Source organism: Engraulis encrasicolus, chromosome 14 (genome assembly GCF_034702125.1).
Source record: "Engraulis encrasicolus isolate BLACKSEA-1 chromosome 14, IST_EnEncr_1.0, whole genome shotgun sequence".
In the NCBI taxonomy this organism is placed as follows: Eukaryota; Metazoa; Chordata; class Actinopteri; order Clupeiformes; family Engraulidae; genus Engraulis; species Engraulis encrasicolus.
This window is the reverse complement of record NC_085870.1, coordinates 8,826,009-8,845,847: the sequence shown is the minus strand read 5'-3', so window position 1 is coordinate 8,845,847 and position 19,839 is coordinate 8,826,009. Positions and strand designations below refer to the sequence as shown.

Here is a 19,839-nt window from a genome sequence, read left to right as displayed (position 1 = left end):
TGTCGAACACAAAATATTCTGTGGCTATTTAAAAAATGTCGAGATTGCTGGCACTCTACCGCCAAAATGCAAAACACACCATGGCATTCAATGTGTTAATACCTCCCTGGACAGGGGAGTATACAGTGTCACCAGTGTAGTGTAATGAGCCTGATCTCGAAAAATTGCGTCTCATTTCTCACGCAAACCAACATCCAAGATTGCGTACATATTCCGGCGCTTTCTCTGCTGTCTAGAACACATAGGTAACTTCTGATTGGTCTAGCTGTGCCCTTCCCAAAACCATCCCTAAACCTAACCTGTCAGTAATGCAATGTTTCATAGTTTTACAACTGTGCCCTTCCCGAAACCATCGCTAAACCTAACCTGTCAGTAATGCCACGCTTCTGAGTTTTAAATTTGTGCCCTGACCAAAACTTTCCCTAAACCTAACCTGTCACGGACAGCTGCATGACCACTGCGCATGTGTATCAAAGAGAATGCGTCTTAAATGCGACGCAATTTCAGTTTTTGGTTTGCGTGAGAAATGAGACGCAATTCGTTCGAGATCATGTTGGAGCAATATAGTGTAGTGCAGTGAGATGTGATGTCGTGTAGTGTTATGTAGTAGTGAGCGGAGAGGACTGGAGTGGCGTGGTTATGCTATTACAGCCCCTCTGGCAGACAGACAGACAGACAGGCAGCAAAGTATACACACGGGGCTCCAGCTCCTAAACTAAATAAAATACATGGACTTTGTCCCGTGAGTAACACACTCGCGCGCCGCACGCACACACACACACACACACACACACACACACACACACACACACACACACACACACACACACACACACACACACACACAAACATACACACAGAAACCAATATAGCAGTGCACACAAACACACATGTACACGCACACACACACACACACACACACACACACACACACGCGCAAACAGCACAGAGGCACTCAGTGGGAGAGGTCTGTGTCCTCTATGAGCAAACAAACAACACGACTCTGTGTCTCATTTGCTGCGGAAATGGCCAAAATGTGTGTCAGAGAAATCCATTTCCCTCTCTCCAGAGAAAAGGGGAGAGCTGGATGGAAAAGCACATTGAGCACAAGCCCATTACCGGCGTCCACGTCGCACAGTCTGGTGCAGTGGATCATGGAGTGATCTAGTACTGCAAGTTGTATAAAGTGGAATGACGGTAACACTTTGTTTTAGGGATACATCTATTAGCACTAATACATACAATGCACCTGTATAAGTAACATGTAAGGCATGTACAAAGCAAAATCAAACATTTGTTAGGCATGTATTCGCAAATGTCTTGTTCATGCACAATAAGGGATTTATTACCAATTTAACCTTAGTAAGGACCTAGTAGGCCTTAGCGTTTGCTTAGTACATGCCTTACAAGTTACTTATGTAGGCATTAACATTGTATGTATTAGTGCTTATAGATGTATCCCTAAAATAAAGTGCTACCATAATGACTCTTACAAATGTAATCACAGCCAAGAGCACTATGATGTTATATAGCAGCAAGTATGTAATATCATACTACTGGTGTTGTAATTACATCCGCAAGAGTACTTCTCCTCATACTACAACTCTGTGTGGTGAAGCCTGATGTGCTGCAGTCTGATAGATAACTAGTGTAGTGTAATATAGTGTAGTCAGTGAGTGGTATGATGTGGTCTGAAGTGGATTGGGGTAGTCTTGTGTAGCGTAGTGTGGAGTAGTGCAGAACAGAGCAGTGTAGTGTACTGTAGTGTGGTGTAATGTGTAGTACTGCAGTAGCATAGTGCAGTATTGTGTGGTATAGTGTAGTGTACTATAGTGTAGTGTGCTATAGCGTAGTATGGTGTAATGTAATGTAATTTATCACCCAGTGAGCAGACGCAACGTCTTCTGATTGGCTGAGCAGGTGTCCTTTATTCCCCGGTAGCAGGACACCTATGATGTCATGCGGGCGTCCAAGTTGCTTCTTCTCTAACTTTCTGGCGAAGTGCCGTTACTAGTTCTATCGCATCTGGTTGTCTAGTCAAGACCGCGTCGTTAGTTCTATCGCATCTGGTTGTCTAGTCAAGACCCCGTTACTAATTCTATCGCATCTGGTTGTCAAGTCAAAAACCCAGTCGTCAATTCTATCGCATTTGGTTGTCAAGTCACCAACATTCTGCGCGCGTCCTTACATGCCTCCGATAGAGGCGCGTCTCACTAGATTAGGAAGTGGTGTCCATGGCAACGTACCAAGCGCAGTGGTGAATCTACTTTCTCACGAAGCCTTAGATAAAGATATTAATAAATTAATACTTCAATGCTGGTAACCGGGTGATAAGCGGAATAGCGGCCTTCGAGGTGTCCCGATATCAAGGGAAAATGGACTTGGCGAAGCGAACAGCCCTTCGGCTGCGCCGTCGGGCTGTTTAGAACGCTCCGCCTCGTCCATTATTTCCCTTGATATCGGGACACCTCGTCGTCCGCTATTCCATACGTACGGCATAGTGTAGTGTAGTGTACTATAGTCTAGTGTAGTGTGGTTCCACCTACCCAGAGGCTGCACGGTCAGGTTGCCCAGCTCCAGGTGTACTGTAGTGTAGTAGTAGGTTGTGTAATGTAGTAGTATAGCGTAGTGTAGTCCAGTATAGTGTAATATAGTGTAGTGTAGCGTAGTATACTATCGTCTAGTGCAGTGTGGTTCCACCTACCTAGGGGCTGCACGGTCAGGTTGCCCAGCTCCAGGGTCCTCTAGCATACTGTAATACAGTGTGGTGCAGTGTAGTGTAATGTAGTGTAGTATAGTGTAGTGTTGTCCAGTATAGTTTAATGTAATGCAGTGTAGTAAAGTCCAAGTGTAGTGTAGTAGTGTAGTGTAGTGTAGCATAGTCTAGTGTAGTGCGGTTCCACCTACCCAGGGGCTGCACCGTCAGGTTGCCCAGCTCCAGGGTCCTCTGGGTAGCATAATATAGTGTGGTGTACTGTGTAGTGTAGTGTCCAGTCCAGTATAGTGTAGTGTAGTGTAGTGCACTATAGTGTAGTGCGATTCCACCTACCCAGGGGCTGCACCGTCAGGTTGCCCAGCTCCAGGGTCCTCTGGGTAGCATAGTGTAGTGTAGAGTGGTGCAGGGTTGTGTAATGTAGTAGTATAGCGTAGTGTAGTCCAGTATAGTGTAATATAGTGTAGTGTAGTGTAGTGTAGTGTACTATACTGCCCTACAATCTAAGAACGCAGTAACTCTGAAAACGGCAAACTGAGAAAAAAGGCTTCAAAGTTTCCCATATGGCGCGACAACTGTGTTGTCGGTAAATTGGTGGTGACACTTCCTGGTAATGCTTGTTTAGGATAGAAATTTAATGCACACAAAAAAACCCAAAAAAACAACATTTATGTGTCTTTTTGCCACAAAAAACAGAGTTACTGCGTTCTTGGCTGGTATTACTGCCACGAAATGGAGTTACTGCAGGAGTTACTGCGTTCTTGGCTGGTATTACTGTCTACTCCCAAACCAGTCCCATTGGAACGTGCAGCAGTAACTCGCCGACTTACTGCGTTTTTGTTTTGTACGACATAACCTTTAAATACAACAAGCAGTAACTTTTTTTTGGTCATTTTTGCACTTTCAAAATGAGTTTTCTCCAAAATGGGACGGTGTTGGACCACCATTTTTTGACACAAGACAAATGAGGTAGTTTAAAACCCATTTCCGATATAAAAAAAAAATCGACCATTTTGAGTTACTGCGTTCTTGTTTTGCACGGCAGTATAGACTAGTGTAGTGTGGTTCCACCTACCCAGGGGCTGCACGGTCAGGTTGCCCAGCTCCAGGGTCCTCTGGGTAGCATAATATAGTGTGGTGTACTGTGTAGTGTAGTGTATTGTAATATGGTGTAGTGTAGCATAGTGTACTATAGTCTAGTGTAGTGTGGTTCCACCTACCCAGGGGCTGCACGGTCAGGTTGCCCAGCTCCAGGGTCCTCTGTGTAGAGTAGTGTTGTGTGGTGTAGTGTAGTAATGTAATGTAGTGTAGTGTAGTGCACTATAGACTAGTGTAGTGTGGTTCCACCTACCCAGGGGCTGCACGGTCAGGTTGCCCAGCTCCAGGGTCCGCTGGGCGATCCTCTGCCAGGACATGTCGGGGTCCTGGATCCACTGGGCCGCCTCGCAGAAGTACGCGCCCGAGTCCTCGGGGGTGACGGCGCGCAGTGTCATGACGTACAGGTCGCCGCTGCTGTCCCCCGCCCTCTTCTCCACCGAGATCTCGCCGGCCGCGTAACGCTTCTCGTACGAGCCCCTGCGACCCGGCAGCACGGCCAGCGAGCGGTCCACGGAGATGATCTCCCGCAAGGTGTGGCCCTGGGCCCCCGGGGGCCCCAGCGCGGCTCCCGCCCCCCCGCGCACCCCGAAGGTGACGGACACGTGCGTGTGCTGGCTGGACTGGGCGGCGGCTTTGCACGTGAGCTGCAGCTCCGAGCCCTCCGTCATTGGCTGGCTGCCCAAGGTGCGCGGGTGGCTGATGAGGAGGGTGTCGGGGATGACTGCCATGAGAGAGAGAAAGAAAGAGAGAGAGGGGGGGGGAGAGAGAGAGAGAGAGAGAGAGAGAGGGAGAGAGAGAGAGAGAGAGAGAGAGAAAGAAAGTGAGAAATATAGACAGACAAGGAGAGAGGGCCAGAGATATATAGAGACACAGAGAGAGAGAGAGAGAGAGAGAGAGAGAGAGAGAGAGAGAGAGAGAGAGAGAGAGAGAGAGAGAGAGGAGACATAAATAAGATAGAGGGAGGGGATTAAGTGGATGAAGACAGTATAAAACACCACCAGGACAATCTATTTAATCTCATTAATGCCATTTAGTCAAGTCAAGTTTATTGTCAATTTCTTTACATGCACTGGTCATACAAAGAATTTGAAATTGCGTTTCTTGCTCTCCCATGCAGACATAGACTAATCTAGGTAAGGACATATACAGTATAGACATAGACAGTACTCATACATGGACATAGACAGTATGGACGTAGACATTGCTCATACAGACATTTAAAGTGCAAGACTGGACAACAGAAGACTTGTAGAGAACATACATTAAGAGGAGGTATTTTGTTGTTCTTTTTTCTAAAAGTCCTTTATAGCGTTCTGACATAGTAATAGTAGCATTTGAAGAAATAAATAATTAAAAAAAGGTTTTTATTAAATACACCAGCAGCAGTATGTGTGTGTGTGTGTTTTGTATGTGTTTTGTGTGCGTGTGTGCGTGTGTGTGTGTGTGTGTGTGTGTGTGTGTGTGTGTGTGTGTGTGTGTGTGTGTGTGTGTGTGTGTGTGTTTAGTGCAGGTAGAAAGTGCGGTGTGCGTCTGTGTGTGTGTACCTGTGTATGTGTGTGTGTGTGTGTGTGTGTGTGTGTGTATGTGTGTGAGTATGAGTTGTGTGTCAGTGTGTGTATGTTTGGGTTTAGTGCAGAAAGTGCAGTGTGCTTGTGTGTGTGTGTGTGTGTGTGTGTGTGTGTGTGTGTGTGTGTGTGTGTGTGTGTGTGTGTGTGTGTGTGTGTGTGTGTGTGTGTGTGTGTGTGTGTGTGTGCATGTGTATGTTTTGAGTTAGTGCAGGTTGAAAGTTCAGTCACAGATGTAGTAGTGCAGGTGGAATGTTCAGTCGCAGATATGGTGGTGGGGATGAGGGGGGGGAGCGTTGTCAGTGGCCTGGCTGGCTAGAGGCTGACAGTGAAGGGAGAGTGGGTTGAGTGTTAAGTATCTTGATTGCTTGATGCATCGTGCTGCTTGCAAGCCTGGTGGTACGGGAACGGAGGCGCCTGTACCTCTTTCCAGAGGGCAGGAGGCTGAACAGTTTGTGTGCAGGGTGGCTTGTGTCTTTGATGATCATCAGTGCTTTTCGGGTGAGGCGTGCGGTGTAAATGTCCTGCAGGGAGGGGAGTGGTACTCCAATGATCTTCTTCGCTGTGTTCACAACACGCTGGAGTGTCTTCCTGTTTTTCTCCGTGCAGCTTCCTCCCCACACTGTGATGCAGCTAGACACGACGCTCTCTATGGTTCCTCTGTAGAATGTTGTCATGATGGAGGGTGTAGCACTTGCCTTCTTTAGTTTGCGCAAGAAGTAGAGACGCTGATGGGCCTTCTTCGCCAGTGATGTAGTGTTGGTGGTCCAAGAGAGGTCGTCGCTGATGTGCACTCCAAGGAACTTGGTGCTGCTCACTCTCTCCACAGCATCACCGTCGATGGTCAGTGGTGGCAGTTGTTTTTGGACCCTCTGAAAGTTGACAACAATCTCCTTGGTCTTGTTGACATTCAGCAGGAGGTTGTTGTCTTTGCACCATCTGGCCAGCAGGTCTACTTCTTCTCTGTAGTGGGTCTCATCGCCCTTAGTGATGAGGCCCACCAGTGTTGTATCATCCGCAAACTTCACTAGATGGTTAGTGCTGTGGGTCGTTGTGCAGTCATGTGTCAGCAGCGTGAACAGCAGGGGGCTGAGAACACAACCTTGCGGAGCAGTCTAAGGAGCAATCTAAGGAGCAATCTAACTAAGTGTAGCTGGCTGTTGTTTTCCAAGGTACTGGGAGTCAGAAGTGTAGAGAATTGCCTCCTCTTAACTCCGAATACTGAAGTGAATGTTCGTAATTCAACATTCATTCATTGAAATATTATAACCATCATAAATCATATTGTAATGCAAATATTGCCATAGATGATGTTTCTTTAGACAAACTCGACAACACTACAGAAATTACATGTACACAACATACAGTATTTAAGCAGTGGTTTACTATGAGTCCAGACTGTTAGGAGACACTCTACGTGGATTTAAGTACTAATAGATAAAAACTGTGTGTTGTTATAGTGAGTAAGCACACAGGAGCAGAAGCAACACATGTTTAGCAATGACATCATAGAGTAACATAACAACCACAGCAGCCAAAGCCCTTCCATCCATCCATCCAACACTTTGCATATATTTGAATGTCTCCACACTGATTTGTATGGAGCAGATGGCTAAGAAGAAACCCGCCCTGCCTTTGATGTGTTGTGGTACATGTCAACATGATCATAAGGAAATGTTTGAGGTTGAACCCCTTAATGCAGAGCCTATGTTATAACCTTACTTTCACCAACATTGTAATGGCTATGTCTTTATCTGGTACTTATGGCTCTCAACACAATAGAATACAATATAATATAACATAATACAACATAACATAGCACCCAATGCATCCATAATGTCTGTGCATGCCACTGGATAAGAGGAAGCCCCGGGCGGCCTATACCTTTCACCACCACCGAGGCGCTGTAGTTGCCCTGGTAGCGCGTGTCGGTGCTGGGCGTGTAGCACTCGAAGCGTCCCTGGTCGTCGGGCCGCAGCCGCTGCACCACCAGCCGAGAGCGGTCGCCCGAGTCCCTCTCCACGCGGATCTCCCCCGAGCGCACCCGGCCCTGGAAGGGGGCGTAGGGGAAGTCCTGGTCCCGCGTGGACACCACCCCGATCTGGTGGCCGCCCGTGTCCTGCCGGTACTGGAACCACTCAAAGTCCTGCGTGCGCGGGCCCTCGTAGCCCGTGACGGCACACGGCAGCGTCAGGGGGAAACCGGCCACGCGGTACAGCGGGCCACTGGGGACGATCACCTCGCGACACAGCGCACTGTGGATCACTGTGGGAGGGGGATGGATAGATAGATAGATAGATAGATAGATAGATAGATAGATAGATAGATAGATAGATAGATAGATAGATAGATAGATAGATAGATAGATAGATAAAAAAGAAAGAAAAAGTGGAAGAGGTCATTAATGTGTCATTACTACTTTATGACTTTTAAAATCACTTTTGGGAATGCTCTGATTGGTCATATGGACAGGGCCATAGAGAGGGCTCAGATATGATTGGACAAAGGCTGAAAATGGGTATGCAACCAGGAAGTTGGAGCAAGCTGGCTGTGTCAGAGTAGCCTCGCGAGCCATCCTGCGTACTTCCGACAAAGGATTGGCTCCACTACGAGTCTGGCCGTGCTTCTCTGTGGAGTGCCTGGAGCAGTAGGATTTTGATCGCAACACCCCCCCAGAAAACAGCCAATAAGCGAATAAGCGCCCCACGTGGGGGCGAAAGGGGGAGGACTCTCGTGACAATGACGTACACATCTGCGCCAGAGCCATTGGTCTGCGCTATGTTGCTGTTGAGTAACTGCTGGCGATTGGGTGAGAGGTGTCCAATCATTTCAAACCATAACTGAGTGCAAACTTCCTGCTTCTTGCCATCGCTTCAGAGCAAACAAATGGCACACCATGAATACGAAATGAAATGGTAGTATTATGGGATGGTCAGGACCAGGCTAGTGTCAGAGTCCATGTAGGGAAGGGGTGGGGAACCTATGTCTCGAGGACCGTTGACGACCCTTGAGGCCGCCTTATCTGGCTTCCAATATAATTGTAATGTTATTCAGTTTCATATGAAATATGAAATGTTTTGTAAAGGGATCTTAGAAATTGAATTTGAAACATAATTAAGTTGTATTTTCAGGGAACGTAGTGAAGGTGGGGTCTGTTGTAAAGGTGGCCGCCTTCAATATAGGCCTAAAGTGCAGGGGGAAATCCTGGTTGGTGTTCATAGCACTGCCCTTGGAGGACTTTATAAAACTTGAAGTGGCCCTCGAATGAAAACGGTTCTCCACCCCTGAGTAGGGAAATAGACCTGAACCCATGCCCTCATGTGCCACTACTAAAACCAAGATCCTCACCCTGCAAGATCCCCTCCAATCCATCTAAACCCACCCTATAGGATTTACAGTAGGCAGGTCTGCAGACCTTATCTCACTTGTCATTAGGTCTGGTGATTACCAGGCAATCTAACCCTTCCATAGTTCATTGTAAATGGTTTGTCATATATTCATCAGAAACAAGTACAAACAGTACATACAACACACTAGTCAATATCGGCGCAGAAAACCCGGTTATTCCAAACAGATCAATAGACCATGTATGAGCAGACTGCATGAAGACGTAGTAACAGAAATGGAACATTCAGAGCCACCCCTGTAGCAGCATTTAAAACCCTTCCTACCAACTTGATTGAACATCACCATGAGATACACCAACACGTATCATTGTATCATTTTCAAGTAGAGATGCACCGGATCCTGATTTTTAGGATCCTGCCGGATACCGGATCCACTGCTTAAGATCCTGCCGGATCCGGAACCGGATACCGGATCCTACGAAAGGGTTGAAACACATAGCCTATTCGCACACGTGGGCCCTTTTTATTAAGTTGGCTCAAACTATTTTTTAGACTCATTGGCTTACTGCCACTCTGCCTGCACTGGCCGCTTCCAACGTTCTTTCACTCCATGCAGCAATTGGGGTTGTGAAAGACTGACTGAAAAACCTAGGCTAGAGATGCACCAGATCCTGATTTGTAGGTAACTGCCGGATACCGGATCCACTGCTTAAGATCCTGCCGGATCCGGATAGTCTGAAAAACCCTATTATCCTGCCGGATCCGGAACCGGATCTCGGATCCTGTACATCTCTACTTTCAAGCTTGCAATGTTTCCAAACTCACTTCAGTGGCATATCAGCTTGTAGTGGTGAAAGGTACTTCTGACTTTGCTATGCATATAGTATATAACCGCAAAGTCCTGTCTACTGTAAGGGAGACTAGTTCCGTCTTCGATTTGTGGGGTGACTGATAGTGTTGCACCGATACAATTTTTTGGCCCCGATACCCCATACCTGGCTGTGCAGTATCGGCCGATACCGATACCATACCCATACCACCCTATTTGAAATGTATATATGAAGGGCTGTAGTGCATACTACTTGGATGTAAAATCATTGCATGGCTATGTCAGGCTGCTGCCTACCTTTGTGAAACAGGAAAAAGACTAATACAAAGTGAATCCAGCAAAACTTTTTATACTTTGTATTAAATACCTCTATGAAATAACTAATTTCAAGGCTGTTTAAGTGTCATGCAAGCATCTGTAAATGGTATCGGTGCCCTATTTGTTGGTACTAGCCGATGCCGATACCACCATTTTAGTACCGATCCACCGATCCACCGATACTGGTATCGGTATCGGTGCAACACTAGTGGCTGAAGAAGAGAGCTACTTAGTGTTGGTTTATGAAGCTAAACAAACATTTCAAACAAGCCTGTGGTGAGTGTCATAACAGCATTAATAGCTAAACTCAAAAACCACACACACACACACAAACGCAAACACACACACACAAACGCAAACACACACACACTCACATTGTAATTGGTGTGTCATGTATTCATACAAACAGTACATTCAACACAGCAGTCAATATCTGGCCGGAAAACCTGGTTATTCCAAACAGATCAATAAGCCATGTATGAGCAGACTGCATGAAGACGTAGTAACAGAAGTGGAACATTCAGAGCCACCCCTGTAGCAGCATTTAAAAGTTAAACCCTTCCTACCAACTTGATTGAACATCACCATGATATACCAACAGGTATCATTGTATCATTGTATCATTTTCAAGCTTGCAATGTTTCCAAACTCACTTCAGTGGCATATCAGCTTGTAGTGGTGAAAGGTACTTCTGACTTTGCTATGCATATAGTACATAACCGCAAAGTCCTGTCTACTGTAAGGGAGACTAGTTCCGTCTTCGATTTGTGGGGTGACTGATAGTGTTGCACCGATACAATTTTTTGGCCCCGATACCCCATACCTGGCTGTGCAGTATCGGCCGATACCATACCCATACCACCCTATTTGAAATGTATATATGAAGGGCTGTAGTGCATACTACTTGAATGTAAAATCATTGCATGGCTATGTCAGGCTGCTGCCTACCTTTGTGAAACAGGAAAAAGACTAATACATAGTGGTGAAAGGTACTTCTGACTTTGCTATGCATATACATAGGGCTGGGTAATATGACGATATATATTGTTATCGTGATATAAAAGTGTATATCGTGACCTTTCTCCTATATCGTTTATATCATGATAGTAATTATATCAATTTTATACAATTGAATATCATTTAATTACATTTCATAGTTTTTTTTCCATATCGCCCAGCCCAACCGCAAAGTCCTGTCGACTGTATGAGAGACTAGTTCCGCCTTCGATTTGTGGGGTGGCTGAACAAAAGAGCTGCTTAGTGTTGGTTTATGATGGCCACTCGGCCAGCCGTGAAGCTAAACAAACATTTCAAACAAGCCAGCGGTGAGTGTCATAACAGCATTAATAGCTAAACTCAAAAACCACACACACACACACACACACACACACACACACACACACACACACACACGTGTACTTTTAGGTGTGGACAGTGGGGACATGTCCATGCCACTTTGGGAATGAACCCACACTTTTTCACAAACATAATGCAAAAGCAAGATACCTGGGCAATTTGCCATACATCAATTTATCTCCACACACACACACACACACACACACACACACACACACACACACACACACACACACACACACACACACACACACACACACACACACACACAAACACACAAGCGCAAACACACACACACACACACACACACACACACACACACACACACACACACACACACACACACACACACACGCAAACACACACACAGACACACACAAACGCAAACACACACACACACGTGTACTTTTAAGTGTGGACAGTGGGGACATGTCCATGCCACTTTGGGAATGAACCCACACTTTTTCACAAGCATAATCCAAAAGCAAGATACCTGGGCAATTTGCCATACATCTATTTATCTCCACACACACACACACACACACACACACACACACACACACACACACACACACACACACACACACACACACACACACACACACACACACACACACACACACACTGTTTTTGTAAGGGCATCTAAACTTTGCTGTGTGCGTTGTATAGTGTTAAGTGATGTGACTGCTTTACAAAGTGCTTTTTCCACTTCGCTGTGCCAAAGCGCTGAGGACTGTCCAGATTTTTTTCCCTCGTATCTCAATATACATAATTCATTGCAACGTCCAGGAGCCAAGACCCCGAATCTAGTTCCAAGTGTTAAGTATAAGTTTCCCACTGGAACGGTCCGCCTATTTAATGCATGAAAACCACCACTTAGTTAACTGTTTGCAATGGGTTATCATGTCAGACAGTATAGGTGAACGTAAGCTGCCCCTATTCTAAGAATACTTTGTAACACTTTATTTTAGGGATACATCTATAAGCACGAATACATACAATGTTAATGCCTGCATAAGTAACTTGTAAGGCATGTACTAAGCAAACGCTAAGGCCTACTAGGTCCTTACTAAGGTTAAATTGGTAATAAATCCCTTATTGTGCATGAACAAGACATTTGCGAATACATGCCTAACAAATGTTCGATTTTGCTTTGTACATGCCTTACAAGTTACTTATACAGGAACATTGTATGTATTAGTGCTAACAGACGTATCCCTAAAATAAAGTGTTACCGAATACTCAGAATGTGCCCAGCCGTGGCTCAATCGGCTGGGCATTCGACTGCTACACCGGCGGCGACCTGGGTTCGATTCCAACCCAAGGTCATTTGCCGACTCTTCCCCGTCTCTCTCTCCCCACTCGCTTCCTGTCAATATGTTCCCTGTCCTATCATACAATAAAGGCAAAAAAGCCCAAACATATTTCAAAAAGAATACTCAAAGTGGCTGTTGTAGCTGTGTTATGCCTGTATAATGACGCCGATCAGCAATGTGGTTTGGGCACATTCCGACAAGTTACTTGAAATGTATTCACAGTCATGAATATTGTACAGAACTATATTTAGCTGAATGGTTTCCATGTTTTTTGTTTTTGTTTTTGGGGGGTTTTTTGTTTTGTTTTCTTTTACATTACATTACATTTCATTTAGCCGACGCTTTTATACAGAGCGACTTACATTTACTATTTTTCAGGATATTGGTTACAGTCCCAATTACAATGTGGGGTTAGGTGCCTTGCTCAAGGGCACTTCAGCCATGGATGCAAGTGTAGGGAGAGGTCAGGTGTGATTTGAACCTACAACCCCTAGATTGAAATATCAACTCCCTGACTGTTAGGCCACGCCTGCCCCAAGCTTGCCATGACAGTGACAGTAGTCAAACAGTAGTGAACTCAGAAAGTCACTAAGGTCAGTGAGAGACATTGACATTGATGCCTGGTTCATAAAACTCACTTGGATTTGTCTGGACTGTTGGTGAGCTTGACGTGAGGAGTGTAGGTACTGAATAGTGAGCTAGCTCTCTAACTTTCAGCAAAAAATGACAAATGTTCTACTATCTAAACACTAAGGCTGCAACGTGTCCCAGTGACGATCTATCGTGTAAACAGACAGGCAGCTGGCTCTCCCAACGTAAAAGCAAACACACTCAAGAATATTTCATATTTAAACACTAAAGCTGTTATGTCAGTGACTATATCTTGTAAACAGGCCAAATGTGGGACGGCTACCAAGTGTGTTTTTCTGCACCAATCAATGGCATCAGGATAGGCTGGCCTGCTCCAAAGCCAAGGGCAGTAGAGCAGTCGACTGTGTTGTTACCATGGCAGTAGACACAGTGTCTGTCATTTAGTTGAATTAAACTGGTGCAGAATGTTTAGATACAGGAAGTACCCTGCATAATATGATGTGTTCAACCATGAATCCAGTAAACTAAATTCAATTGTGTCTGGCTGTCACTTCCCTGTACATGGAAAATGTAGATGGGCGTACAGTCAGTGCCAGACAGACATTAGCTTCCTGGTATGACATGACACCCCAATGACACCGGTTGGCTATATGGATATTTTGAGTCAGGCACTTTGGTTTTGGTGGGTAATTGAGGCTTGTTCACATGGAGAAACCAGACTCCTTCTTAAATGACAACCGAAACCACTTGCTCAATGTAGCTTTGTCAGACGTCATGATCAGGAATGGAACCCCTGCAGCAACCCAGCGACCCATCATTCACCTGGCTTATATCCGCCATGACATGACGAATAGGCAATCACCTTGACACAGTCCGGACAAGCCTACCTGACACACCTGATGAGGGTGACAGTCAGTGACAAACCGCTTCTGACTCACACCGACTGTCACTGGCTCAGAAGAGAGGAGAGGTTTTCTCTACCATGTTGCCAAACTTTCCTGTCTTTCCTCACTAAACTGGTCAGGCGAGAACTCGGCTTTGGGTTCATTCAGACACACCCGGAGATAATGACATGGGAGTCTGGGACACAGCCTAAGCGGATCAAGCAATAATTAACGAGAGGCTTGGTTGGTAATAGTAGTAGTGGCGTGGGCTACTGAGAATATAGCCAAGCTAGTTTCACACGCAAGCAGAGCGAGGGGGAAGTGATGCTTAAAAATATGATGATGTCCATTTTGAATCTTGGTTGAGCATCCTCCGTTTTCATTTCATCGCAGACAAGCAATACTCCCCCTGTTAATGAAATAAATATATGTATATAGATATACTAAGTTTAAGGTCTGATACTCTATTGATTTTGCTTATTGCTAACCGGCAGGGTATGAATGAAAGAATTCTTCGTACCCATCCCTTAGTATCCAAGCTACAATGCAAACACTACTGGGGGTAGGAAATCACTAATCCCATATGGTGGGTTTCGGGGATAACATGACAGCCTGCTCGCTGTATTGGCCGCTTTCATAAGCATAAGGTTTCATAGACCATGGATAACGTTGAGGGTATTACGCGTAAATACTCACCCCACTGTAAACAGACGATTGCTATCCTCCCCGGTGCCATGCCGATACAAGCCCCGTTTCGGTTCCAGAAGTGATTGGTTGCAGATGCCACTAGCTTGTCGGTTCAGAGCTGTGATTCAATACATCACACATTATTCCTCGGTAATTGCGTCTAGCATCCAAATGAGACAGTGCACGGTTAAATTCAGCCGGAATGTGCCCCCAAATCCAATAATTTAGACGGTTTCGGACTGATAAGGCGCGCGCGTCAGCTGGCTAACCACAAATGATTGTCATAACGTGACTGAGAGAGCGGTGGATGTTTCAAAGCACTGCTCCTCTCCCCAGGTCTAAGCAACACCCAAACATGGTCTACTACCCGTATCACTCCTGTCTACTCAAAGCATTAGCATAGGTTACGCGCTATAATTTAGTACTCGCCCAATTCGCACCTTTCAGGTTGTAATAACACAGCTCCACATTGTCATTACACGATGCTGGCGAGTGGAGGAGGAGGAGGGCGGCGGTTAGTTCTTTACACCCCCCAGGCGGAGGGAAGGAGAAGGCATTATCAGTGGCCATGTCAGTTTGAAAACACCAGGCGGATATCTGATTGGGCTGAGAACAATCGCGTTTGAGAGAAACCAATAAGAGCTCAATGCGCTACGAAGCGCTGAATAGAACACCACAAATTCTCACGCCGACGTCAGAAATCTAGGCCAACCCCTCCTCCTTGCCTTTACTATAGTTTCTTGCTAAACGCTGTTCATTCTTCTCACTTGTCTGTGTCGTGTGAATTGGGGAAAATACAAATGAGACATATTGTGTCCCGTGCATATACATGACACACTGTGCATCCCAATTCAGATTCATTCAGATGTCATTCCCAGAGGAAAGCCTGTCTTTGTTGCCCATTTTGTACAGCAGAATAATGTAAGTTTAAGTTGTTCTCTGGGCTGGCCCCAATTTTGTTTATTTTCCTTATGCCACAATACAGTGATAATAAAGCAATAGCTAAGTAGTAGTAGACATTGATCAAATGATAAAGTGAAAGTGAGGTGAAGTGAAGTGAGAGCCCACCTAAGAAACTCCAACCCCCATTGTCATTGTGACACAGCACTCCACAGCACACATGATGTGCACACTGCACACAACGAAATTGCATTTATGCCTCACCCCGCAAGGTTACTAATATACCAGTAGTATTTGCTATATAATAACAGCATAATAAATGCATAAATATAAACACATGGCACCGACCTTTATACAGATTAAGATCAATGCGAATATAGAAGTGAATTGCTGTCTGTTTTGTAGACCTAGTGTGCAATGTTATATTCAGAGAGAGAATGGTAATAATTTTGGCTCCATCTTGTCCAAAAGGCTTGACATGGATGAAATCGCATGACATAATTCTTTTATGTGCTCCGTTCAGATTTTAACCTTGTGCAATATTTTGCAGTCTTATATCATCTTGTGCATTGTTTCCCTGTATTTATGCCCAGGGTTGGATCTAGCCATTTTGGGGCCTTCGATAATCATTACATAGACTGTCTACATACAATTATGTGTCTTGATGCTATTTTGGTGTTGTGTCTCATATCTTCGATTACTTTGTGTAAGTGACAAATTAAGATCCAGACTATTTTTGTGTGTGTGTTTATCGCTACTGGTGTGACAGCTGGTGTGGTCCTAGGCCTAGTTTTACCAAATGGAAAGTCCGCCTTTGTTCATGCTGTCCATGACTGTGGAAGTGTTTAACTGAGTCTACTATTCTTCTAAGCTTTTGGGGGAAAGGATTGTTCTGATTTGAGATACATTTCTGATAAATACCCACAGGAGGCATATAGTATAACGCCGTTTTATAGGCTAGTCCATGCAGGAGTGTATGTCCTCAATACCTTGCCTGGGACATTTTAATGCCCAGGGTAATTCCAGAGCTTGCATTTAGATGATTTATGGAGAGAGAGAGAGAGAGAGAGAGAGAGAGAGAGAGAGAGAGAGAGAGAGAGAGAGAGAGAGAGAGAGAGAGAGAGAGAGAGAGAGAGGGAGAGTTCATTTGGAGGACAAACTGTGACTGCATGTGATGTGAAGCATGTGAAAAGAACTTTTGATGAACTTTTTCTCCAAATGATTCCTCAGTTGGTTTTTGCCATCTGCCAAAAACATGGTAGGCGAGAACGGGGTTGGTTGTCACAAGTTATGGTCGTCACACTCGTTATATCTCAGCCTCTGAAGGTCGCTGAGTGTCACAGGACATACTGTATATGTTGATATCCTTGAGGTGAGACAACATAATGTTAACATAATGTGTTTTTCACATGAAAATGAACATTTTTAGAAGTTTAATGTTTTTCTTCTCACTCATTGCACTATGTGCTGACATCAAAATCAGTATGGCCATTTGAAAGTATAAAGAGTAAGCTACCATTTTGTTTCATTTTTTCTATAGGGCAATCCAGGGCTAGACTCCGAAAGAGTTAAACATGTCAGTTGGGGTTGGTTGTCACAATGCTACTGGGGTTGGTTGTCACAATACTTTCCACTGTATGTGGTGATAGCCATAGCATGAGGTGTTTTACATCCAGTTTGTGTGTGAAATACACTACATTTGCATATTCTAAGTTCTAAAGAGTGTAAAAAGTGGCAAATGGACCATTTGTGATGATTCTGTATGCATGAGCTATATATGCACATTTCATTGGAATTGGAAATGTTGTATAATTTTTATTTAATGTTAAAAATGTCCAATTCCCCCCATTAGAATAACATGGTGACAACCAACCCCATAGGCTGTGACAACCAACCCCGCAAGGTGCCTTTGAGAACCCATATCTTTTGAAGAGAATGGATTCTATGGGATCTAAAACTATACAAATATACCTGACAAATGCAGCATCGAATCTGTATAGAAATGTTTTCCTTGCAAAATACAGTTTTTTTTCTGAAATTAGATTTACGTTAAAAAATAAATAAATGTGACAACCAACCTCCCCTAATGCAGGCAAGGCCACAGGGAATAGTGGTGCCATCAAAGTTCTGAAACAAAATATCAAAATATTGGCAGTTGTTCAAGCAGTTACGTGGCGCTATTCTAACATGTCGCTATTCCGACGTTAATGTCTATTGTCGGAATACCGACACGTTTTCCACCGTCCGCCGCTATTCCTACATGCCGATATTCCGACATCCTAACCTTAACCCTAACCCTAACCCCTAAAAAGTGTCGGAATAGCGGCATGTCGGAATAGCGCTATGCCGTTCAAGCAGTGAGCCTGTCATACTACCACAGCATCAATAACTGGCCTCTCATTTACACAACAGAGTTTTAATGCACACATTTCAAAACTCTTTTTAATTTTTTTTACAAAAAATTATGCCTTTTAGGGGGCAAAAACGCGCCTATTACAGTGTAGTGCTTATTTTTTATCCACATGTCATGTTTATACATAGGTTTCCCATTTACAAACATTCGCACTGTGAGGAGGGGCACGATGTTAAGCAGCCAACTACGTGAGTGCATTTTTTGAGTGATGCCACCAACATTCAGAGGTTGAAGAGTGTGCAGCAGGGATTGTTTCCAAAGGGAAAACCCATGTAGGCCTATATGAACAGATAAAAAATATCTGCATTTGAAATGTTTGCATTCGTGTAACCAATTTTAGTGTAATTTTGCTTCTCATAGACACATACATTCTCCCTTCATTAATTATCTACACATGTGCACACTTGTTATCATAATTGCCCACACCTGCGCACACTTATTAATTTTCCCTCTCCCTCCTCTGACACACAGGAACACATTCTCCTGGAGTGGAGCAAGCTTTGTGACATCATCAGCCTGAACATGCAGGCACACTAAATAATCTGTAAAGATGGAGTAGAAAATTCATGAAACTGCTCATTCCAAGAACACAAACACAAGGTCATGCATGGACTGAAATGTAGTTTCATATCCACAAGGTGGCGACAAACACTAAGAGATTGTCCAGAAGTGGTCATGAGAGCCACTATACTGTATGTTCTGCACAATCTAGCTTGAAAATACTCTCACTAGAAATAACAGCAGCAAGACGCTGCCCCTGAGCCCCCTCCCTCCTAATGAACAGAAATCATACGAGACAGAATGAAGAGTCGGAAGAGTTTAACTGAAATATGCAAAAAGACATTACTCAGCAGTGGTTCTACCCAATTTGGGGCCCTTGGCAAAATATAGTCATGGGCACGCTAAGCCCCCCACATTTGGGCTTGCATGTCCACGGGGACCCCGGTTCGAGTCCGGCCGGGGTCATTTCCCGATCCCACCCCGTCTCTCTGTCCCACTCGCTTCCTGTCACCATCTCAGACTGTTCTATCAATAAATAAAGCCATAAAAGCCCCTATATACAGTATATGAGCTAGCCTCGCGCGCCATCCTACGTACTTCCGCCAAAGGATTTGCTCCACTACTATGAAATGGTAGTATTATGGGATGGTCAGGACCAGGCTAGTATATGGCAGGGCCCCCTGCAATTGATAAAGTTGGTGGGGCAACTGTCTGGCCTGCTTATTGGTAAAACCGGCTCTGATATAGCGTATAGCTTCTTGGATATAACGTATAGCTTCTTGCCTTTGTCCACTATGAGCTTTCTGGATTCTTAGTAGTTTTGGGTAGGGTGCACACATCCAAAAACACTTGTTGCAGGTGCCAGACAAAAAGGTCAGACAGTTCAAAAAGGTTGGTCTGCACACTGCCGATCAGCTCCAAAAATATTATCTAAAAAGTAACGTTTCGATCACGCTGGATCTCCATCAGGCATACGTTGCTTTTTAAATAATATTTTTGGAGCTGATCGGCAGTGTGCAGACCTACCTTTTTCAACTTTCTGGATTCTTGCCACCCTTCTCCCTATCCAAAGAAGGTGCATGTTAGTTTTTTAGACATATACCCCTAAAGGTCTTGCAAAGATTATCTTGGTTCTGCACATACTTCCTGTGACACTGCTGAACATGTACCCAGTCAACCAGGCCTACTGAGCTTCGTTTTAGCCAAAGTAGGCTAAGATGTGAATGGAATGGACAGGCCTACTTTCTGAAGGACAAGTGTGTTCTACAAGTCCTCAGTAATCTGGCAGTGTTCACTGCTGTCCACTATACACAAGGCCCAG

At 44.7% G+C, this 19,839-nt stretch overlaps 1 protein-coding gene across 1 annotated transcript in view; it reads right to left on the bottom strand.

Annotated features, from left to right (window-relative positions):
• igsf8 (immunoglobulin superfamily, member 8) overlaps positions 1-15,176 on the bottom strand; it is a 29,582-nt gene extending 14,406 nt beyond the window's left edge. The window contains exons 1-3 of the mRNA XM_063214877.1: positions 14,714-15,176; positions 7,261-7,641; positions 4,065-4,532 (exon numbers count right to left, since the gene is read on the bottom strand). Coding sequence (XP_063070947.1) covers positions 4,065-4,532; positions 7,261-7,641; positions 14,714-14,753 — 889 coding nt within the window. The 5' untranslated portion in view covers positions 14,754-15,176. The remainder of the gene's footprint in view (positions 1-4,064; positions 4,533-7,260; positions 7,642-14,713) is intronic.
• Between the last annotated feature and the right edge of the window lie 4,663 nt (positions 15,177-19,839).